The following is a 25,700-nucleotide window of genomic DNA, read 5'->3' on the forward strand; positions in this document are numbered from 1 at the left end:
AAAGCTGGCTTATTTACCAATATTTGCCTTTTAAGTAAACTAAAAAACAAGGTTTGTCTGTCTAGCAACTGTGCCATCATGCAATCTACATTAGTAAGTAGGAAAAACAGATGAATAAAATACTTGCTGGGAAGAATCTCAGCCAACATTCTATTTCCCAAGACAGAAAAACACCTGCCATGTTTCCTAAAACCTTTACTATTTAAAATAATCCTTTAGCAATACAGTAAGTCTATCCTTTTTTATAGGAAACCCTTAAGTCTTCTGCATCTGTTACTGGTATTCATAGTGTGATTATGAGATTCTTATTTCCCCATTATGATTCCTCCCTTATGTTACCCTGTGGGCAGAACTTTTATCTAAGAGAATGTCACAAATGAAATACCAAAGTTGTGCAATTAAATATGTATCTTCTCCATAGAAAAAGGTTAATAGAATTAATGCACACAGCACTCACACACATTATTACTACTTTTCCCAGTACCCAATCATTTAAGCACTTTGCTTTATATAAGTATCCAAAATTAGATATATTTTTTTGAATTCTTATGGTCCTTGAGTACAAATGTAAATTTGCACAGCCATTATGAAAAACCATATAGACATTCCTCAAAAAATTTGAAAGATAATAACATATGATCCAGCAATTTCACTTCTAGGTATATACCTAAAGGAAAGGTGTTTGAGTCAGCTTTTTCATTGCTGTGACTAAAACCTGACAAGAACAATTTTAGAAGAGAAAAAGTTCATACAGCTCATAGTTTCAGAGGTCTCAGTATATTTCAAAATAGCCAGAAGAGAGCCTTTTGAATTTCTAGAAAAAATAAATAATAAATGCTTGGGGTGATGGATATAACAATTACCATGATCTCATTATTACATTTTGTACACATATGTTGAAATACCACACTGTATCACATAAATATGTGCAATTATTATATGTCAATTATATATTTTTTAAAAAAAACTTTTATTTTACAAAAAAATTGCATCTTAAGCAAAATTTGAAGTTTTTCTAATTTAATAAATAAGTTCTTTAGAATTTCTTTGTCCAGGTAATATAATATACTTCAACAAATCTATAGATTTTTGAATTACCACAAAATTGATGTATCTCCATGAAGGGAAGTTGACATTTCTAAAACTTCAAATAAATTATTTGAAAAAAAAAAAGATAGAGGGCACTGAATTCTCCAGAATTTCTGGAGTGTGCACTGAGTGAGCAGTCAGCTTTTCTGATTGCCCTGATGGATTCTGCTCTAAACCACAGCTGCTCTATGCAGCACTTGGTCCACCAAACACATTTTAACTGCTAGTCAATCTGTTATTAACAAAGCAGCCAAAAATGCTGTCATGGATTCTTTTATAAGTTTGTCCTTAACAACCAGAGCAGAATTTATTAGTCATTGTAATTCTATAAAGCCATAGTCTTCAAATCTTCTTGTTCAACCACCCACCATTCTCTTGCATTTAAATTCAACATTTTGAAATGCTGTTAATAAACTTATTAATTACAAAATAGATATGAAAAATACTCCCAAATCTTTTAAATCATTTAAAATAATTTTAGGTATCCTCTGACACCGATTTCACTACTGTCAAGTAATTAAATCATTTTCTCATTTTAACTAACCCTTTACTTTTTTGCCCACTTTTTCCCCATGACCTACAACTTTGTTTTTCTCAACTATTTCCTATATATATTTTCATTTTTTGTATTTATAATTCTGATTTTAATTTAGAGTCACCTACTCTGATGAAAAATAGCACATGCAGCTGAAATACTTTTATGTGACAATGTTGCCAAATATACCTTTTATTGCATCATATTTAATGTGTCCAAAAAGAAAGGCCATTGTCTATTGGATAATATTTTAATTTCTGATAAATTATGATGTATTAAAATTACATTTACAGGCTTTTGGTAATACTGTAATTTTTACTTATATTTACTTTAATACAAGAAGTTTTTAAAAATACTTTTGTTCAAATTAAAAGGGAATATTCAGCAAATGTTTTGATGTCATAGTTTGTAAAGCCTATCAATATAGTGCTTAAAATATTTGCTGATCATCTTCCTCTTATATGTGAACATTTAATTAACTCTGTCCTTCATATGATGGCTAGCTTTTGTTTCTTTTTTGTCTCTTGGGTAAAAAGAAACATGTAATAATTCTGAAGTACCTAGGGATCAGCTGAACTCAAGCATCCATTTGAGAAACTTACATTAGGGAAAATGAATTCAGAGTTAACAAGTGGTCATTCTCTTTGAATAGCCTCTCGACAACTAGAAAAACTCATAATCATTATTTAGAGCAATTACACATAAAATACATGGATGCATCATTTGTTTTCAGGCTCACTCATTACCAATGATAAGTTTATTCTCACATTTTTTAGTTTGATTCAAAAAAGTATTTAGAAATATTGGCATTCTTTGATTATTCATTGTATAATCACAATTAGTTGTAACATAATTGGATAAACAGTAACAGGTATAGGGGTAAAATTTTTCATGTAATAAAATTTTCATTCAACTAGGAAAGAAAATTATCTCATTCATCTTCTAAATCCTCTGTAATTTTAATCAGTGTCATTCACATAGTCATTAAACATTACTTTCTAAATTTAAGATCATGATTAAAACTGCTAAAATTATGCTGGGCATAGTGATGCACACCTGTGATCCCAGTGGCTCAGGAGGCTGAGGCAGGAGGATCACAAGTTCAAAGGCAGCCTAAGCAAAAGTGAGGTGCTAAGCAACTCAATGAGACCCTATCTCTAAATAAAATACAAAATAGTGGCTCAGTGGTTTTGTATTTTATTTATAGATAGGGTCTCACTGAGTTCAATCCCAAGTACCACCCCCCAAAATAAAAATGCTTAACTTAAATCTAATGTGCCTTTTATCAAAGATGTTTGTTCGCAAGATCTAAATTGATGACATTTAAAGTCCCTTGTCATTGTTTTTCCTTAAGAATAGTCAAATTCCCAATTCTCTGTTCTAAGACAAGCAATTATGTTTTATCAACACCTATTATTTATTGATTATTATGAGCTCAAATTCCCTTTTTGTATGAAAAATTATTAAGAATTAAATTTCTGATATGTCACTCTACACCTTTCAGGAGTAGTTACACCTACATAAATTGCATTAGTTCCTGCTGCTCCTTCAAATTTTATGTGCCAATCCTACTGAAAGAGTTGCAGTTCTCCTAATGTGGCGTATTTCATAGCTCTGTCTGAACATGAAATTTCCTTTACTGAAAATGCCCACCTCTTTTTGGTCTGACTGTAAAACTTCTGTTTTTTAAGACTTGGCACAAGTGTTACCACCTGTTTGAATTATTCCATGAACCTTCTAAATGGAATGGATTATTTATTGCTTTTTTGAACTCTACCACAAATAACTCTATTACTACATGAATAGAACTATGGGTTCTCTTTCTGTCTTTTATATTAGTCAGTTATCTTCAAAGAAATAACTTCTAAGAAGACATTTAGAATATTGTGTTTTGCAGACTAAAAATGAATAACATAAAAGAAGGTAAGTAAATAATTCCATTTACAGTAGTATAAAATAAAATTACTTCAAAACAAACATTAACAAGGAGTTGAAAGACTAACATGCTAAAACATCAAAAAAACTGACAAAAGAAATTAAACAAGACACAAAATAAACTAAAAGAGATCCATGTTCATGAACTGGTAGACAGTTTTGTTGAAATGTCCATACTATATGATACAATCTTCAGATTTAACACAATCTCTATCAAAATGACAATTGCAGTTTTATATAAATTTTTAAAAATTGACCATAGACCAAGGAAGCAGAATAAAAAAGCCCAGAAATAAATCCATACAAGTATAATCAACTTGTTTTTGACAAGGGTACCAAGAATACACAATGGGGACTTATTAGTGTCTTTAATAATAGTGTTGAAAAACTGAATATCCATATGTGAAAGAATAAAATTGGACCCTATCTTCAATATACTTAAAAATCAACTCAAAATGGATTAAGGGCTTAAATGTAACTGTAAAACTCCTAGAAGATACAGGAGAAAAGATTAAGGATGCTAGTCTTGGCAATGATTTCTTGGATATATTACCGAAAGCATAGTCAACAAAAACAAAAATAGACAAGTGGGATTACATGAAACAAAACAAAACTTCACATAATAAAATAATCAAGAGTGAAAAGACAACCTGCAAAATTAGAAAAAAATATTTATAACCAATATCTGAAAAGGGATTAATGAACAAGATAAAAAAGGAACATAAACAACTCAGTAGCAAGAAAATATCACCTGATGGAAAATGGTCAAAGGACTTAAATGCATATATTTTTTCCAGAGAAAACCTACAAATGGTTGATGGCTATGTGAAAAATACCCATTTCACCAATCAACAGGGAAATATAAATTGGTGAGAAATGAAAATTGTCTCACCTTGAAATCAGTAAGCTGTGAAGATTCTAGATCTTCAAATAATGATAGCAAGAATCTAACACCACATAACCAAAATGGCAAACAAGTCAGAGATTTCTTCAAAAAAAATTAAAAATAAATATAACATATGATCTAGAAATCCTAGGATCTTAAAGAGATATTTGCACTCCCATATTTATTTTGGCATTATTCACAATAACTAAGACCTGAAAACAACCTAAATATATCAAAAATTGGTAAAGAAAATGTGGTACATGAAGTTCTTCCAATTTAAAAAAAGAAAAGAAAACTCTTCATGTGCAACACCACAGGTAAATCTGAAGGACACTATGTAGTAAAATAAACTAATCATAGAAGGACAAATACTGCATGATTCCACTTACATGACATATGTAAAACAGTCAACTCCATAGAAACAAAGTAGATTGATGGTTGTGAGGACATGGGGAGTAGGGAGAGGTGGAAATAGGAGTCACAGTTTGATAAGTACAAAGTTTCAGTTATGCAAGATAAGTAAGCTTTAGAGAGGTCTGCTGCATATCTGTGGGATAACAGTTAATACTAAGTACACACTTAAAATTGTATTAAGATGGTAGACACCATATTAATTGTTCTTACCACAATAAAAAAAGAAATAGTTGTAAATTCTAGTGAAATTAATAGAATTTTATCTGTATACTTTTACAATATAACTAAAGGTACACTTCAAAAATAGTCTTAAGACTAAATGTTTCCTTTTGACAATGCTAAAGTTTCTATATTTACAAATTATTTTTAACTAATATAAACATTCCCTTAACTTTCCTGAATAGCACATGATTTCATTTTTACCTGTGTATTCAAGATGAAATCCTGCAGCAGACACACTGATGTCTGATTGAAAATTTAGATATAAATTATTAGATGTACTATTCAAAAGATGGGGTATTGTTGTTCCTGAAATGATAACGGAAAAAGTACATCAATGATCACATAACAAATGGTAGAGTAAAAACTTAGTAAACTCTTAATTAGCCAATACATTACCACTAAAATTATGTATTAGTCAAAATGTTTTGTGAGAATATTTTAATAAAAGTATTTCTCCCATAATCCTTTTACATTTTACTGTTCCTTACTATCTCCCAGAGATTAACCTTTGACAGATGTCTTTAGATAGTTCCCCCAAAATAGATAGGAGTAGAAGAGTTGGTGAAAGTCAAAGCAGTAAATTTTATAGGTTACATAGAATTAGTGTTTTTAATTTCACTTAGATTTCAACTTACATGTATGAGTAATAATAAACTTTATTTTAAAAATTGCATGTGATTTTTAAGGCAAAACTAAGGACTTTGTATGGGTTCAGAGCATATAGTAATTTATTTCCATTTATTAATGAAATATATATATATAATTCTTCAACAGGTTAAATACCTTGATGTTTCTTATACTGGCAGTTAGCTTTCTAAGAAAAAAATCCCATTTTGAACTGTTAAACTTGTCTCTCAAGCAATGTATTATAATGGGGTTCTTGTTAACTTCTGAAGAAAATCAAAATTTTTCATCCAATTATTGAGTTGGAAAATATAAAATATTTACTTGAGTGAATTATTTCTTCACCATTTGATACAAGACTTAAGACTACACTGTAGTACTTTCTAATGCCAAGCAATTTCAAATGAAAATAATTTTCAATTCTTACTGTTTTCAAGATGAAGTACAACAAACATATCAATTCATATTATTGTGACCTTAAAAGTAGATGGTTACTTTATGCTTGCTTTGTACAACTATGTGGACTTCACCCTCAATAACTTTTAGAAGAGAACAGGAAGAATTCCTTACAGAACACACAATTGTTGTTGTTTTTTTTCTCAGACCTTCCTTTGTGTTCCTTAGTGTCCTAACTGAATCACTGAAGACAAGGGTGTTTACCCAAAAGGTCACTAGACCTGCCTTAAGTCTCTTTAGAGGATTTTAGTGTTTAGGAGCTCTAACTCTGAAGTCACACCATCTGGGTCCAAATCTCATTCTAACATTGGTTGTGCAACCTCAGGCAACCTAATCTTGCTGATTTCAATCACTACCAGGACTGCTAGAAAGACTCAATGAGGAAATGTGTAATAAGCCTAACACAGAACTAACACCTGATAATCAACAGTTGTTTTCTCTTTATCACTTTTGTCACCTTCTCTTTATCACTTTTATTTTTAAGGAAGTATTACACTTAATCTATTATGATAAAACTATACTAAAACATTAATGAGATGTTTCCTATCTGGATCTCTTTCCAAAATAATGTTTATGACTATGCCAAACAACTCCTGCTCCAAATATTTTTTCCCTTCCTCATTGGTGATGCTAAATAATTCATTATGCTCCATTTAAAAATCTCTTAAAAGCTTGAAATCATTCAACTTATTTTGGTTTAGTATATGAAACATTTAAGTTGATCATTTGGCTATGTTTCTATTTGTATTACTAAAGCTTAAAAATTAAATTATAAAAATGTAACAAAGTAAAATTTGATTTCTGTTTCTATAGGGTGAAAGAAACTTTCAAATCATTGCATAAATTTCCTTTAAAACCTTAACAAATTCAACAGAATATTTAAAAAGTTAGATAACATTGTGCACAACATTTTCCTTCTGGTATTGTTACATGAATAGATAAATTTTATATCATTTTACTCATCTCACAGAAATAATTTTGTATTTTCTTTATTCTCACATAAATACCTTATATAGCATTTATCATACTACATAATATCTAATTTTAATGACTGTATAGCATGCTATTGAGTAAATATATTATAATTACCAAGCACAAATTTTTATCTATTATCACTCATCCTATTTTTTAAGAAAAAAGTCACACACACTTTTCCTGAATGACAACTCAGTGAAAACATTGCCATTAACATAAAAGCATCAATTAAAAATCATACAGATATAATAAGAATACTACAGGTTTTAAACGGCAATTTCGACATTTTTAAATTTTTAGATTTTGAAATTTCTAAATTTATAATTTAGTTCACTGTGTATAGTTTATAAAAATTAGATTAAAATCAAGACATAGTTTTAGGGAATTCTTTATATTCCTAATTTTATTTGTATTGTAATTAAGTTCAGATCTCTTCTTTACCTGAATAACTTCCAAGTCTTGGAGCATTATTGTCTCCACCATCATAGAAGTCCAGAGAATCCCAGTTATGTTCTGTAGCAAAGCTAACAACTTGCACCTGTGAAATAATAATTACTGATAAGAATGCAAATATCTAACCAGATACATATACTATAATCTACTATTTCTTCTTAAAACAGATCTCAAAGCCTGGACCACATCATTTTGCCCCCTCATAGAAGCGTTTTAACAAAACTGATCTTTTTCATTAAGGCACTGGCCTACATGATCTGATTTTTATAAGAAAAGCCTTATGGAACACCCAGCAGTGTTTATTATAGGTATAACAATGAGAATATCCACGGCTGTTTCACAGTATTCTCTTTATTAAAAGCTTGGGGTTAATCTAATGACTCAAGAATTCCCATGCATGTTCCAACAATAAATGTTGATTAACATTTATTATCTTGAAGTATTAGATTATTGTCAGTAATCAGGTCTTCTCATTTACTTAGGTATTAGAAAATAACCAGATTTGTGGTCCACAAACACAAAGAACCTTATATATTTTAACTAGGTTTAACTGGATTCATTTCCTTGTGTAAACTTTGTTCAATGCCTACTCTTTTTATCATTTAATTTTTTAAATTTTTTTTGTTGTAGCATGTTTATTCTGTTTGTTTATATTTATATGGTGCTAAGGATCGAACCCAGTGCCCCGCACATGCTAGGCAATAACATTATCACCGATGCAAATTTTAATAGGTTTCCTCATAGATGACCTAAAAAATACTTGGTAACATATGCAATTTTAAACAAGTTTTTTTTTGTTGTTGTTGTTGTTGTTGTTTGTTTGTTTGTTTTTAAGTGAATGGAGTCATAATAAATAAATCACTGTTATGGTCCCTTAAGTAGAAAAGGAATATGCTGGAATTTAATTCTCTGATGTCTATTAACTTTTATTTAAAGAAAGAGACATGTGTTACTTTGTTGCACATCACTTGGCCCAGCTTGAGCCTTTCCAAGAACCCACAGGACCCTCACAACTGTGGAGACTGTTTTGCTCTTTGTTTACTATTTTGAATTGTTAAAGGAGGAAATGGAAAATTTTTATTAACACAAATGTATTTGTTTAGCTAAAGACTGTTACAGATATAGGTACTTTACTTGTTCACTAAGTACTTATGACAATTTTATTCATTAAATATTTCTTGTCTGCAAAACAGTTCATCATCATTCTTCCATTCAAATGAATGCTGTACTTCTTTTCCAGGGGTGAATGCCACATGGCAATAGCTATCCTGCCTGTGTGGTTGGCAACAGATCTAGTGGCTATGTTCCAGGACAAGAAGACCAGGAAAATTCAAGCTATGATTGTTAATATAACCACACTTCCTGAAACAATAACCAATTCTCTCTTCATATCTGAATTTTCTAATTTCTTAAATTCAAGAAAAGATTGCACTGAGCTAAAAAAAAAAGTAAGGATTTGTGCAGGAGTTTATATTTGGACTGAGTTTAAGGTAATAAGAGTTTTTCAACTGAAGGAAATTATTTAGTGTGTAAAAATGTAGATGAGGCAAATCATGAACTGGATTTAGGGAACCATCAGTAATCTAATTTAGCTACAGTGGAGGCAATTTACATAAAAGGAAATATGCATGCAAAGTTAGAAAAAGCATAGAAAAATAAGAAAGAATGGAGTTTAGTGATAAATTCAAGAGATTTCAGAGTCAGTGTGCCTGGTTTGCAACTTCCTGACTTCTTCTATTTACTGGCATATGAAACCCTGGGAAAGCTGTTAATCTCCCTGTGCCTGTGCCTCAGATTATTTACATAAATCATTGTATTAAGGTATCTAATCCATAGATTCATTGTAAAAATAAATTAGTTAATATGTCAAAAAGGCTTAGAATAATGCATAATGTATATTAAGGACTCAGTGACTCTTTAACTATGAGAGAGACTGAGAGAGACACTCATTAAAGACTAAATACTAGCAAAATAATTATACACTTGAAGGTATAATTATACCTTCACTATTCCATGAAAGGTTTTTGAAGTAGGAAAAGAAATATAATCAGAATTATGCTTTAAGTACAGCACTACACAGCACTATGTGAAGAAAATAAATGTGAAAAGAAAATTTCGATCTCTATTGCAGTAATATTTCAATATTTATTGCAGCGGAAAAAAAAAAAGAAACAAACTGGAAATAGAAAAAGAAGAAAGGAAGACCCAGAACTCACATATTTTGCGGTGGGACTAGAGGAGTAAATAAAAAGGTAATGCGTAAAAACAACTTATTTTTTCCCTTATGTCATCGAAAGCAGAGGGTGGCAAGAACAAAAACGCAGACATATCCAAGAAACCCTATTCCATGAAATGGAGGAAGAAAATTTGTTTAATTCTGTAAACATGTATGTAAAGGTTGAATAATAGCTATCAAAAATATCAGATCCTAATTCCTGGAGATTATCAATATTATATGCCGGAAAAAAAAAAAAAAAGGTCCTTCAGATGTGATTAATCTGAAGATCTTGAGATAGAAAGATGTAGTGGGAAAATCAAGAAAGAAGAGAAGAATGCAATGTATCCAAAGCAGAAATTGAGAAATGTTCCTAGAAGCTATGAAATTCAGGCAACCACTAGATGCTGGAAAAGGAGAGGAAGGGATTCTCCAAAGCCTAGAGCAGAAGAGGATCTGACAGCATCTTGATTTCAGCACACTAAAGCTGGTTTTGGACTTCGGGCTTCCAGTACTACAAGAAAACAACTTTGTGATGTTGTAGCTATCATGTTCATGGTAATTTGTTATACAACCACAGGAATTTAATATAATTTGCCACTAGGATTCTGTGCAAATTTTGAATATGTTTTGGCATAATAAAATCACAGAGGGTATAGAAGCATGAAATAGCCAGAAGAATTATCCTGTGTAGCTATGAGATCTTTCAGGAGACTTAAGTAAATGATTGAAAATCTACTGTGATAGAAAGTTTAATAACAGTCACTAAAGAATTTAAAAAGAGTTAGCCACTGACTCAGCATTCAGAAAAATGTTGCATTAGATCAAATTGTCCATCATGTTAATAAGATAGTTTTATGAGGTAATTTCCATTCATTGAAACCAGGCTCTTGGACTTTGTTAAGAAAATTATATGAACTCATGATGGTTATGTTATTAATTCAAGCAGTTATGCAACCAACATTTTCCCATGGTTCATCACATAAAGATCGTTATTTTCTTGATAACTAATACTGTTTGTTCATTTAGAAATCATTTCTATAATATACTCTGCCAAAATAAACAGGCAAACAAATGAATCCATTACTCCCCAAAAATATCTCATGTAATGGTCTAACAAATTGGTCTACTACTTGTTGAGGTTATTTCCAAAGAATGCACAATCATTCTGAATTATTATAATTTTGTCCACATTTCAAATACTTCTTAATTTTTTCTACCATGGCTATCTTATAGCATGTCATATATAATTTACTGAATATTCATATATGTCTTTGTTCATACACATATTCAGTCTCTCCCCTGCCAAAAAAATTAAATATTGCTTTAAACCTTATATATTACCAGATAAATTTTAAGTGAAGTTAGTGAAATTTCAAGTATAAGCCATATAACACATGTATGTGTGAGTGTTTAAAATATACTTCACATGATATAAGATTGCTAAACATAGTGCTAAACTCAAATTTTATTTTCTAAAATGAAATCATTAAGCAAAATACTTCCTGGGTGAAAGATTTTATAGTGTCATTAATGTGGGTCCAGTTATGAATAGTGTTTGCCTAGGGAAAGTGATGTACAACAGTTTTTCTGCCACATTAATTCTCTAAAATAGCCCAAACTACACCACTTATAGAGGAATTCATTGATTATTCTAAAAAATATTTACTTAAGTTATACTGCCAGGCCTTTCCTAGCTAACAGAACAGACTTGATTACTACTCTCATGAGTTTGCAGAGAATCAGGTGACAACATTTAAATGTAACAGGTGTTGTGACAAAGGAATTAGAGGGATCTATGAGAACATAAAGGGAACATCACCTTTTGTTAAGTTCACAGAAAGTCTATCACAGGAAATATATTTAAGTCGAGACAGAAATAAGGAGTAAGATTAAGTCAAAGAAAGTGCGATATTGGAGAATGCAATAGGCAAAGAAAAAAATGCTCAGGATCCACAAGCAACAGAAAGAACTGAGAGAGTATGAAAAGAATAGGCAAGAATGAGAACAGAGCACAAGGCTGAAATCACTATGTCAAAGAGTTAAGGACACGATGGACAATTGAGGAAAATGATAGCGTTAGATTTTAGTTTTCATAAGTTTGCTCTGTTTGCTCCATAAGGAATGGACTATGAGAGAATAAGTACCTGGGTAGGGATGATAGTCATGTGAACTTAGGTAGTAAAATTATGGATGGAGAGAAACAGACTTATAAAAGACAGACCTGACATGGTTTGTTATGCAGGGTAAAAGACATACATACACACACACACACACACACACACACACACACACAAATCGAGATTTCTGGTTTCTACATCTGAATGACGGAGGGCATCATTCTGAGACAGAGACAATTTATAAAATTTACAATTTAAGAAAAAGTCATGACATTATTTTTAGATAGATTGAATTTGAGATGTCAGCTAGAAGTCTAGCTTAAGATATCCAGTGGATGGTGAGATATATTTTGTGCAACTTAGGTGAGAGATAGAGGTTAGATATATTGGTCTGAAAATCATCATTTATTCAGTCCTTTTTTAAAAAAAATATTTTCTGATAATCTATTGTGATTCAGGTTCTGGGCAACATTAACCTTGTAAGAACATTAGCTGAAACTGGAATTACAGAAAACAGCTAATAGCATCATATAAGCTGAGATGAACAAAAGGCACAGAATTTACAAACACTATTTGAATTTTGGGCTCAATTGGAAAAGGAGACCATGTAAGAGATGTAGAAACAAGAGATACAGAAAAAAAGAATGGAACAAAAAAAGAATGGAACAAAAGCCAAGAAAAATTTGATATAGGAGCTAAGGAGGAAAAAGCGCTTTAGGTGTGAGGAGAGAATCAGCAGGAGAGTGAGCTGATGACAGAGCAATCAAGATGAGAAATGCAATCCAATGGATTTAGTCATATACAGGTGTTCACTCTGAGAATGGCTCCATGAGAGCACTGGGTGCTGGAGCCACATTGCACTGTGCCAAAAATAGAGCAGAGGAGAGAAAAAATGCTAGAATTTTTGGTCGTTTTAAAGTAAGATAGAAACGAAGAAGCTGGTATCAATATATAAATGCTCTAGAATATCTCTTCTAAGCTTACAACCAAATGAGGTTGCAAAAGTTCTATAAAGTTCTAAAGATACTGTCTCATTTCAGACCCTCTCTATAACCTGGAACATACACAATATTAAAAATCCTTGTAAGTTCATTTATAGGATTTACTAGTCAACTCCAAATTTTACAAAATGAATATAAAATCACAGCTAGCCAGAATATAAACATATATCTATTATATTCTTTTGATGTCCTTAAAACTGTGAAAATATAGTATTTCATACTTTGAAGATGATTTACTGGCCTGTTTTACTATTAACATATAACAACTAATTTTATAATGTTCTGAATAATTATAAAGATAAATTCAAATAATTAATTTTTAATGAAAAATCATACTTCTAACTAAGGTGTTTTGTTTTATTTAACTTTTTAAGTAGTGCTAGGATTGAACCCACGGTCTTGCATATGTTAAGCAAATACTGTACATCTGAGCCATACCCTGAACCCTAATTTTAGCTTGAATGCATGGTGTCTTTGCTACTTTTGCCCTGTTATATGTCTTTTGTTTCCACAAGAAAACCTTACAAATCAATTGCAGAAGTAATCTAGCTATCTTTATGAAATCTAGACAATGTAGTATTTGTAAAATATAATAACTGGTTAAATTGCTCCCAAAATGATCAACAATTAAAATCACATGGTAGATACTGTAATTTGCTTATAGAAGAGCATCCCTTTTCATTGGTCACAAAGACCCAGAGGAGTTCAACTAATTGAGAGTTGTGTATGTCAGAGGAGGCTGGGATCCTTGCCTACTCCAGGTACTTAATATTTATTTGTTATAGTAAATCTTTGATTATTTCTCAGCTGCTTTAGGATTGGTTATGATTCCAATTTTTCTCAGTAAGAGCAAAGGGAAAGTCTGCTGGTAGGTTTCTTAAAATTTTTTCTTAAATAGTGAAAAGATACATATGAGAGATTCTCTTTTGGCTATTGGCCATCTCTACATAAGGCTGTTATGCCTAGAGCTTTTGAAGTCATCTCAAGATCATGTGAAAAAAAAAATCAAACACAGAAATCAACATGCTAGGGATGACAGAACAGAGAGAGGGAAATAACTGGGTCAGGAATGACACAGATTTGAAATAAACGACCTTTGAATCATCTTACCTCAAGGTTTCATGTCGTGTGTGGTAATATCATTTATAGCTTGTCCCACCTTGAATTGGCTTTCTGTTTCTTACAGGTGAAAAGTATTAATAACAAATATCTTTCTATTAAATTCAGACATGTCAGTCAAAACCACTTATTGAACTTTTAGAAATAATACCCATTCTATCATCTCTGAACATATGAATTGCAATATACAACAAAAGGGAAAAAACAATTAAACATCCTTACTTGAATTCCAGCTCCCTCTGGTACTGTGATCTTCCATACACAATTTAGATTGTTATCATAAGGCTCAGGATATCCAGGAGACAAAATAGTCCCTTTACGTTTAGTTAAAATTCCCCCACAGGGCACTAAAAGTAAAGCAGTGTAAGACAGGGAGTTAATGTTAATGGACAGAACTAAATGAGAACAAAGGTCATAGATAACATCTCAAATGGATAATAGACTTATAAACAAAAATCAAATTGTACTTTAAAAAAAACTCCTAAGAACAATAAAAATTAAGCTTTTCTGTACTTAAAAAAACAAAACTTAAAATCTAGTATTAATGGATGACCTTACAATGGCATATCTAAAATTATGCCACAATTAATAACAGAATACCATTTTATTATATTTACTAAAAACTTCATTGACTACATTTTCCACAAAATAATTTATCTCTAAATCAGTGGTTTTTTTGTAGTATTATTTGAAGTTTTTTGGCACTTACTCCCACATGCATCCTTTCAGGAGCAACACTATTCTTTGAAGAGTAATGACAATGATGGAATAATTATGGTGTGATCACTGCATATATAAAGCCTACCATATGCTAGGCATTCTTCTAAACACTTTACATATTTTATTCATTTAAACCTCCCAATATCCAATGAGATTTGAATAAGCTTTCATTTTAAAACAGGAAAATTAGTCATTAAGAGATTAAATGTCCTCTTCTTCAGGATGTAAAATAGAGACAACCAGCTCTAATTTGCTCCTGCATGGGATGAAAATAAAGCAACAGGTGTGTAACTGCTTATAAAGCTGAGAGGCTGTGAGTGAGCACTGGAAACTGACCTCATAAAAATGAAACCTGGTGGATTCCAGAGTCTAAGGAGGAAAACAAAGCAAGAAAAGAGGAATACCCTAGCTGGAACCTGGCACTTTAGTGAGGGGAATGGGATGGTAAAGGTGAAAGAGAAATAGTCAAAGTGCAACTCAGAAGGCTGCACTTGGCAGGAAAAACAACAACAACAAAAACCACAATATTTCTAATCAATAGCTGACCTGGAGTCTAAATAACATGCTAGCTTTAGAGGAAGCATCAGACTATCATATCCAGAAGTCATCTCAGAAGAGACCTGTGGTTAGGGACTAAATCACTACAAGGATCAGGAAACCAGGGAAAATCACATCTCAAGGATGCCAGGGACACCCCACTGCACCAAGTGGGTATGTAGCAGCCAGAAGAGACAGCTATGCCTTGGGCAAGTGTTTCTAACACAAGCTCATTGAATGTATGCTACAGGAAGCACTGGTTACCACCAGGAGGGGAGTGGAAGTGGCCTAGTTCAGTGATCCTGCTCTCTATGATATAAAGGGACATTAGTCAGTTACTGTTTTGCTAGGCGCCAGTTCTGAAGACACCTGGATCAAAGCCAGTAAATCGCTCAGTTCCCCAAAACCCTCTCAAACACAGAATTCAGTGATTCAATTGCTCTTTTCAGGGGCATTGTAAGGATCTGCTATGGCTAGAATACTTGCAACAGCCCTGTGTGTGCAGCCTAAAAGCCTCCGGAGAGAATATATGTTGGCATGGTCAACATTCCCTTAAGCTGTTCAGCAATAAAGGTGAGGTACAGCTTGCTTTCACCCAACTCCACTGATAAGACAGACAGAAACTACAATGAAAAACAGCTGCAATGCACTGCCCTTACCCCCACCCCCACCCCCACACACCTGACAGATTCCAACCTTAGAAAATCACACCTTCTAGTCCACCCACCAAAAAAAAGTGTTCCCAACACTTTAGCTAGGAGAAATTTTTGTTCCTTTGTTGATTATTTCATTACTATTTCTGTTTGGATCTCATTACTTTTCTTGCTTTTATTATATTTTACTTTTATTCCTTTTTGGAGGGGAGAGGTACTGGGTGGGGAATTGAACTCCGGGACACTTAACAACTAAGCTACATTCCCAGTCCCACTTTTTTATTTTTTATTTTGAGACAGGGTCTCACTAAATTGCTTAGGACCTCACTACATTGCTGAGGCTAGCTTTGAACTTGCCATCTCCTGCCTCAGCCTCTTGAGCCACTGAGATTACAGGTATGTTAACACCACACCTGGCTACTTTTATTTTTAGTTGGGTTATTCTCTCTTTTCTTCGTTCTTATTTTTTTTTCATTCCCTTTTTTATTTTTATTTCTATTATTTTTCCTCTTTTGTCTCATTTTTAATATTTTAGTTATCTATATTATTATTATTATCCTTTGTCTCTCTCTTTCTGGTGCTAAAGATAGAACTCAGGATATTGTGCCTGGGTAGATGCTATGCCTCTGAGTTATACTCTCAGCCCAGATGAGTAGAATTAAGAGCAGCTCTGGCTACAACTCATTCACTATAAAACCCTGGCATAAACTTCTACTTAAAGCAAAGGGTGGAATCTAAGCTACCAGCTGTTTTAGGGTACTCACTATAATTAGAACAGTAAATATCAGAACTGTTTTCAAGTAACAGAGTCAATTTCAATAGTGCCCATGGAAACCCTAACCTCTAAAACAGACTTCAACTCTCATTTTAAGAGTAACCACAGAGGGTGCATCCTACATATCTGGGCTCTATGCCACACCTGAGTTACCAGAGGAACACAAATCTTGTGAGGCCTAAAGAGTAACTGGTTCCTCAGACCCAATATAGTATATGTGTCAAAACCCACTAATTACAGCCAGAAAAGGACACAGGGAAATTACACCATGAAATCCAATTGTAAACAAACACAATACTATACAACAAACTGCTACTCCAAGCTATTGATTAATAAGAGAATACCATTTAATAAGAAGCTTCTCAAACAAAAGTGGAAAAGATAATCACCCCATAGATGTATAAATGTCAGCAGAACACAAGAAATGTGGAAAAACAAATTCACTATTTTATAGCAACAGATTTCCAGGATAATAGAATAGATAAAATTATATATATATATATATATATATATATATATATATCATTTTATATTTATATATATATATATATATATATATATATAAATAATCATTGTGTATATATATATACACAATGATTATTTTTTGGAGAACAATGAATTCCAAAAGAAAAATGAAAAACAACTAATGAATTAATGAAGGGAATTAATGAGATATTCAATAAGAATATGAAAAATAAACAATAGAAGTCTTCAAAATGAAAAACTTAATAAGTCAGAAAACTCTAATGAAAGTCTCACAAATGAACTACATTAGAAGAAAAAATATCAGGACATGAAGATAAGTCAGATGATTTATAACATTCAACAGTAATAAAGAAAAACAAAGAATAAACAGAAAATACATCTTGGGCATCATTCAAAGGTCAAGCATATGAATGTTAAGAATATTTACGGAAGAAGAGTTACAGTCTCTTGGCAAAGAAAACCTATTTAGTGGAAAATAGCAGAAAAATTTTCAAGTCTTGGGAAAGATGCAAACATCTATAGTATAAGTACCCATCAACAGATGTAACTGAAATGTATATATACATAAATATATTTCATTCATAAAGAACCTTTCTACAAACTATTATAGATCAATTAATTAAAGTACATTATAGAAAAAAGAATATTTAAAGTTACAAGGGAGAAGTGCCCAGTCACATTTAAAGGCAAATCCACCAGAGTAACAGTAGATTTATCAATAGAAACACTAAAGATCAGAAGGGCATAGAATGAAGTATTCCAAGTTCTGAAAGAAAACAACTGCCAACCTAGATTACTATACCCAACAAAGTTATCCTTCCAAATTGATGTTGAAATAAAGACCTTCCATGATAAACATAAACTACAAAAATTATGATAACTCAACCAGCATTACAAATGATCCTTAAGGGAATCCTTTACCTGGAAGAGAAAGAACAGTAAACACAAACATGAAAATTCAGAAAAGAATAAATGTCACTAAAAGAATAGATAAGAATATGAGAATTAGGAAAGAATACAAAACATTATTAATACAAATACCAATCAAATCTCTAAGAAGAATAGGAGAGGAAAAGTAAAATGCAACTCAAAACCAGAAGGAAAACACCTAAATGACAGGAACAAGTACATATCTTTCAATAATTAGCCTGAATGTAAATAGTTTTAATTCTCCAATTAAAAGACACACATTAGCTGATTGGATTTAAAAACATGACCTAACAATTTGCTGCATGCCAACTCACCATGCTGACAAAGACATACACAGACTGAAATGAAAGCATGTAAATTTATATTCTAAGCAAACGTAATCCCAAAACAAGCAAGATAAGCTATATTTATATTTTATGAGACTTTAAGCCAAATTGATTAGAAAAGACAAAGAAGGTCACTACATATTAATCAAAGGAATATTTAATCAAAAAAGTTATAATGATTTTAAATATATAAACACTTCGGGACATAAAGGAAGAGATAGGTCCTTCAATACTCCACACTCTTACCGAGGATCATCCAGTCAAATAATTAACAAAATAACATAAATAGTGTAGTTTAACTCTGGATAGTCAGTGAATTATTGGGTAAATTAGGAGGAAGTTAGAAAATACAGTCAAATTAAAATTGAGACATAACATATCAGAAACTATAGGATAGAGTGAAACCAGTACTAAGAGGAAATTTTATAGCTATGTGGACCTACACTTTTAAAAAGAGAGAGGGAAAGAGGGACCTCTCAATTAAATAACCTAATCATGCATTTCAAGGTGTTAGAAAAAAAATAAAAAAATATAAGCCTAAAATCAGTTGTTGAAAAAAGAAAAACAATAAAGATCAGGGATGAAATAAATAACAGAGACTGAAAGAATAATAAAAAGGATCATTGAAATAAAAAGTTACCTCTTTGAAAAGATAAACAAAATTGACCATCCCTTAGCCAAACTAATGAGAGAGAGAGAGAGAGAGAGAGAGAGAGAGAGAGGGAGGGGGAGAGAGAGGAGAGAGAGAGAGAGAGAGAGAGAGAGAGAGAGAGAGAGAGAGAGAGAGGGAGGAAGAAGAAGAAGAAGAAGAAGAAGAAGAAGAAGAAGAAGAAGAAGAAGAAGAAGAAGAAGAAGAAGAGGAGGAGAAAAGAGAAATAAGAACCAAATATATGAAATTAGACATGAAAAGGGGGATTTATAAGAGATATCACTGAAATCCATGGATCATTTAGGAATATTTTGAAAAAATATGTTAGTAAATTGAAAAATCCAGAAAAAAATGTGCAAATTTCTGGACATTATATGCCTACCAAGATTGAACCACAAGAAAATATAAAACATCTAAATAGATCAATAACAAGCAGTGAAATTAATAGAGTGATAAAATGTTTCCCAACAAGGAAAATTCCGGGACCAGATGGATTCAGTGCTGAATTTTACCACTGTTTTAAAGAAGAACTATCACCAATATTCCTCAAATTATTCCATAAAAACAGAAGTGAGGGTTGGGGTGTGGCTCAGTGGTAGAGTGCTCGCCTAGTATGCATGAAGCACTGGGTTCGATCCTTAGCACTACATAAAAATAAAATAAAGACATTGTGTCCACCTAAAACTAAAAAATAAGTATTGGGAAAAAAAAATACAGAAGTGAAAGAAGGCTTGAAAACTCATTCTACAAAGCCAATATTACCTTGGTACCAAAACCTGATATGGACAGAGCAAAAAAGAACACTAGATGAGCATTGTTCATGAACGCAGATGCAAAAATTCTCTATAAAGGGCTTGGGAATCAATTCAACAGCATATTAGAATGATCATATATCATGAGTAAGTTTATTGCAAGGATACAAGGACGATCCAACATACTCAAATCAATAATATTTATTCAGCATATAAACAGAATCAAGGATAAAAATCATATGATCACTTTAATAGGTATAAAAAAGCCTTTAATAAAATTCAACATTCATTCATGATAAAATCCCTGAATAAGCTGGAGATATAGCTTCATTTAGAGTGCTTGCCTAATATTCATGAGGCCCTGCGTTCAATCTACAGTATGGGAAAAAAATACCTGAAAAATTAGGTATAGATGGAAAAGAGATTATACCTCAACAAATGGTGCTGAGAAAACTGAATATCCATGTGTAGAAGATTGAAACTACAACATCATTTTTCACCCTGTGAAAAATCAACTCCATGTATCAAGGATTTTAAGGTAAGACTTAAAACTTTGAAACTACTAGAGGAAAACACTTAAAGAAAATGGCACAAGTAATGATTTCCTGAATGAACTCCAGTAGCTCAGGAAATAAGAGAAAGACAAATGGGATGGCAATAAAATTAAAACGCTTTCTATGCATCGAAGAAAAGAATTGACAGACTGTAGAGACCACATGCAGAATGGGAGAGACTCTTTGCCAGCTATATGTTTGAGAGAGTATTAATTTTCAGAATTTATCAAGAACTAAAAAATTTTAACAAAGAAATAAGTAATTCAATCAGAAATGAGTAAATGATCTGAACAGAAACTTCTTTTTTTTTTTTTAAAGAGAGTGAGAGAGGACAGAGAGAGAGAGAGAGAGAGAGAGAGAGAGAGAATTTTTAATATTTATTTATTTATTTTTTTAGTTCTCGGCGGACACAACATCTTTGTTGGTATGTGGTGCTGAGGATTGAACCCGGGCCGCACGCATGCCAGGCAAGCGCGCTACAAGTAAAAAAAAAAACACTCTGCATTTTTAGGTATCAGGGAAATGAAAATCAATATTATGTTGTGAAAAACCAGCCTCTATCTCAGAGCAAAGCCTGTCCAATGAAGGGACTTGACCTTAGTCCTTGGAAAGACCCACAGAGCACTCCTAAGCACATTCCCACCCTGCTGAGTTGTTTATCTACAAATAACAGGAGAGGTCTGCTGCGTGTCCCTGACTCAGTCAGGCTAGGTGGGGATCTATAGCAGCCCCCTAGCAGCCACCAATCAGCATGAGACAGGGAAATACCTGGGATGCCAGTGGTTTATGGTGGTTGATAACAAGTTGGGAAACCATGTAGTTCAGCACGTACACCCCTCTTGGCTCAAACCAATCAGTTCAAACGAATACCCCTTTTGTACTGACCAATCACCCCTACCCAACTTGTTCCCGCCAGTGAATGTGCTAATCATGTTTTAGAGTTGTTATTTGATTTTCCCACGGTGTGTGATGATTTGCTAAGGGATGCTATGATGTATGTGAAGTCCCTGCCCTCTCCAAAGAATGTATAAAACTGTTGCAAACCCTGGGCTCGGGGCCTCTCAGCATCACCAGTTGCTGTGTGTGTGCGAGGAGGACCAAGCTAGCTCGCAATAAACACCTCTTTGCTGCTTACATGGATCTTGGATTTCGGGTGGTCTTTGGGGGTCCCAAATTCAAGCATAACAGTTGAGATTTCATCTCACTCCAATTAAGATGGTTATTAATAAAAAATGTTTGCAAACATGTGGAGAAAAAGGAACCCTAGTACACTATTGATAAAAATATAAATCAATACAGCCACTATGAAAAATGGTGTGAAAGTTCCTCAAAAAATTAAAAATGGAACTCCCATATAATCAACCATACCATTCTTGGGTATTTATATGAACAAAATGAAATCAGCAAACAGACAAGAGATCTGCAGTCATATTTATTGTGGAACTACTCACAAGAGCTGAGATATAGAATCAATCCAAGTTCCCATCAACAGATAACTGAAATGTACATATACATACATATATTTCACTCATAAAGAAGAATGAAATTATATCATTTGCAGAAAAATTGAAAGAACCAGAGGACACCATGCTAAGGAAAAGAGCCAACACAGAAAGAATGACAAGTATTACATGTACACAAGTATCATGTTTTCTCTCATATGTGAGACCTTAAATAAAAAAAGAAAAAAGAAAGAAAAGACCTTAAACTAGAAGAGGGACTAATGGGGAAGGAGAAGGCAGGGGAAGTCACCACAGGACCATAGGAAGTAGGAGAGAGAAAAAGAAAGAGTAGGTTGAAAAGTGCATATTATCACAGCATCATGTATATATTTTATGTCACAGTGAAACCCACACATTTGTACAATTAATATGCTATGTGTTTATAATTATAATTTTTTTAAAAAATAGAAAGAAAGGTGCTTAAGGGGAAAAAGAAGAGGTTCAATGTCTTGTTCAAGATCACACAGAAAAGAACTGATCTGGGATTTGAATACTGGTAATTTAGACCCAGTCTCTGTTCCTCAGTGGGAGGTGCCAGTCTGGGTGTTGCTAGGAAAATTACTACAGTAATTAAGTATGTAACCTACTCTGAAGTCAATAAAGGCTTCTGTCATTATTTAGAAGACACTAATCTGAAAAAAGATTTTCATATCACTAGTATTATCAGCATATCTTTCTCTCACCTACCTCTTACCTACATATCTATGGACATTTTGATGTTACCTCTTTAAACTTTTGCTGACTCCCCTATGAGGTGCTTATAGCTTGTTTCTGGATATAATCAAACTTACAACTCTTAAGTACTGTGTGACTTTGAAAATATTCCTCAAACTCTCTGAAATGCTGTACCATTTCCTTATGTATGAAACGGTAGTGCTATTGCTTCCAAAACATTCTTGTGAAAATATAGAGTACAATGTACATAAAGAAGCTGGCATACTACTTAAAACATCGAAGAGTCAATAAATTATATTTCCTTTGGCTACAACTATTATTATTTTAGGTATCAATGGCACTGTGTTCCTTTGCATTTTTCCTAGTCTACCTATAATGATAGATACAATGACATATTTTTGTAATATTTTTCCAAAAGTGAGTTACAGTTTTGTGCCACTTTCATAGCCAAATGCAAAAAAAGTCCAAGTCCAGGAATCTCCCTCCTGTAGTGGGTATGTTCAAGGACAATTAATTAGGGGAAGAAAAAATAACCTTGTGTCCTTAATTCAAAAAATGTACTGGAAATGTTTTTAATAGTGTAGCAATGATTTTAGAGAAAGTAATTTTGTTGTAGTGGTTTAGATCTGGAATTTCCCTCAAAAACTCATGTGTTGAAGACTGGTACTCAATGCAGCATTATCTTGAAGCTTTTGGGAAATTATTGGATCATGAGGGCTCTAACCTCATCAATGGAATAATCCATTTGATGGATTAATAAATTGAGTATGTAACTGAAAGCTTGGTCACTGTCCCCAGTGAAAATTAATGCCAATTTAATAATGAGGACACAGTTTTTGAGAAAAAGGAAAAAGAAGGTTTATTGTTTTGCTAGCAAAGGAGAATCACAGGAGACTCCTGTCCCAAAGGCTGTGATTCTCCTATCAGGGGGACAGGGGGTTTTAAAGGAACTCTTCAAGGGTTACATTCCAGGTGTTTTCTGGTAGGGGGTCCCAGGGCACCCTGATGGTGTGTTAGTATTCACTTGTTAATTTGGGAGGTGTTCACTTCCCAAATCCTCAGCAGGAATCTCCCTCCTGTAGTGGGTATGTTCAAGGACAATTAACTAGGGGAAGAAAAGATAACCTTGTGTCCTTAATCTTGTTAGGGAGGGAGAAGGGGAATAAAAGGAAGAAAACTTCATTAAAAAAATAATAATAATAAGCCTTAGAGCAAATGAGGGATATATTCAGAAGGTGAAGGGACCACTGTTACAAATAGACTTCTGGGAGAAGGTGAAATTTGTAGGCAGGTGGGGCATTGTTAGAAAAAAAAAAAAAAGGTCACTGCATTGTGCCTTGAGGGACTGTATCAAGACCCCAGCCCCTTCCCTGGTCTCTCTGCTTGCTGGCTTGCAAGAGCTAAACAACTTTTCTCCCCCACTCCTCTGCTAAGATGTTCTGACTCACCTTGGGCCCAAAGCAATACAGACAGATGACCTTGAACTGTAACCTCTGAAACTGAACCAAAATAAATCTTTCCTCCTCTAGATTTTTTTCCAGGTATTTTGGTCACAGTGCAAAAAGCTAACATAGTTATGTTTTCTTATAAATCAATGTTATTGGATTATATACAAATTCAGCATGATTAGACCAGAAAGGATTTAACTCCTCTAAAAATAAAAACATTTGCTTTGTATGGTTTGGAATACAATGCCAGGGATGGGGGAAGAATTATAAAATAAAGATTCAGATGGTGGAATGAGATGGACATTATTACCCTAGGTACATGTATGACTGCACATACAGTGTGACGATACATCAAGTACAACCATAGAAATGTACAGCTGTGCTGTAATTGTGCACAATGAATCAAAATGCATTCGCTATCATATATACCTAATTTAAATAAATTAATTAATTAAAATTAAAAAATAAAATATTCCCTCCAAAAATAGAAGAAAAAGACGAAGCACTGCTTCTGAGATGACTAAAAATACCTTATAGATTTTTTTTCTTTCTGTCTCTACCACCAACCACTTCCCTACCTCATTCTCATATTTTTCTAGTTACTAACATTAATCATATCAATTGTCTTCCTTTGACTGGTATTATTATACATACAATGTATTCTCAAAATTACTGTCAAAATAGTCTTTGAAAAATTATAACATGTTAATTCTCTGCTGAAAATCCATCAAAAATCTTCCTATTGCCTTAACTATATAAATAAATACAGTTAATTGTCTTATCCTCTAACTTCACCTCCTGATTCATATGGAAATGTGTTTTTCCAATACTTCATCATCCCAACACTCTCATCCTGGGGCAGCCCACTACACTAACATGTTTCTTTTACTGATACTGAAGCCAGAATTAGACAGGCAGTCAGTATAGATAGGTAAATCAAGTCAGGTCAGATCTAGTCAGGCCAATTTTTAACGAGTCATGGGAAGTTGGAGACTGTCCCCTGGGGGATAAGAATGTTAATTCCTTCAGAGCACTTCCTCCACCCTTATCAAGAACCTGCCCCTGCTAAGGTAACCTGTCCCAGGAACTGCCCCTCCCTACAGGGAGCTATAAAGTTGTTAATTAATGTGTCCAGGGCTGTTCCATCCTGCCCTTCCCCCTTCAGCCCACCCATTTCCCAACTTTTGGCTGTCCCACCAAGCATTCCTGGGCCTAGTCACAAAAGCCAGAAGGAGAAAGATGAGAAAAGAGGGCAGGAGAACAAAGGAAGCCTAGGACACATAAAAAGGGCAAAACACCTCCCTTCTGGGGATACCAAGATACCAGCTATGGCCCCCTTCTCCCTCCTGAGAGAAGTCTGTGTTACCCATTTTAAAATAAAACCTGCTTTATATGCCTGCCTGGGTGTGCCTCTCTAATGTTCAAACTTCAACATTTGAGGGAGCAGATATCACTTGCTCTGTCCTTTTCTCACCTAGCTAACTAACACCTGCACATTTAGGGACACTCAGTGTTGATGTGACCTCTTAATCCTTTGTTGACTCCCCTGTAAAGTACCCCATAGTATCACCAAATGATTTCCTATACAACTTCTTCGCATTGTGCTCCCATAGTCCTTTTCAATTGATTCAAATCAGAATATGAGGCAA

General features: G+C 33.2%; 1 protein-coding gene across 3 annotated transcripts in view; it reads right to left on the reverse strand.

Annotated features, from left to right (window-relative positions):
• The window catches only part of CSMD3 (CUB and Sushi multiple domains 3), a gene marked incomplete at both ends in the record, with an annotated part of 1,157,568 nt that overhangs the window by 115,661 nt on the left and 1,016,207 nt on the right, over positions 1 to 25,700 (reverse strand). For all 3 annotated transcript variants that reach the window (XM_081266797.1, XM_081266796.1, XM_081266795.1), the window contains 3 exons: positions 5,283 to 5,387; positions 7,578 to 7,674; positions 14,267 to 14,391. In XM_081266797.1, coding sequence (XP_081122923.1) covers positions 5,283 to 5,387; positions 7,578 to 7,674; positions 14,267 to 14,391 — 327 coding nt within the window. The remainder of the gene's footprint in view (positions 1 to 5,282; positions 5,388 to 7,577; positions 7,675 to 14,266; positions 14,392 to 25,700) is intronic.

The sequence above is a fragment of the Spermophilus citellus genome (assembly GCF_964194105.1).
Source record: "Spermophilus citellus genome assembly, chromosome: 14".
In the NCBI taxonomy this organism is placed as follows: domain Eukaryota; kingdom Metazoa; phylum Chordata; class Mammalia; order Rodentia; family Sciuridae; genus Spermophilus; species Spermophilus citellus.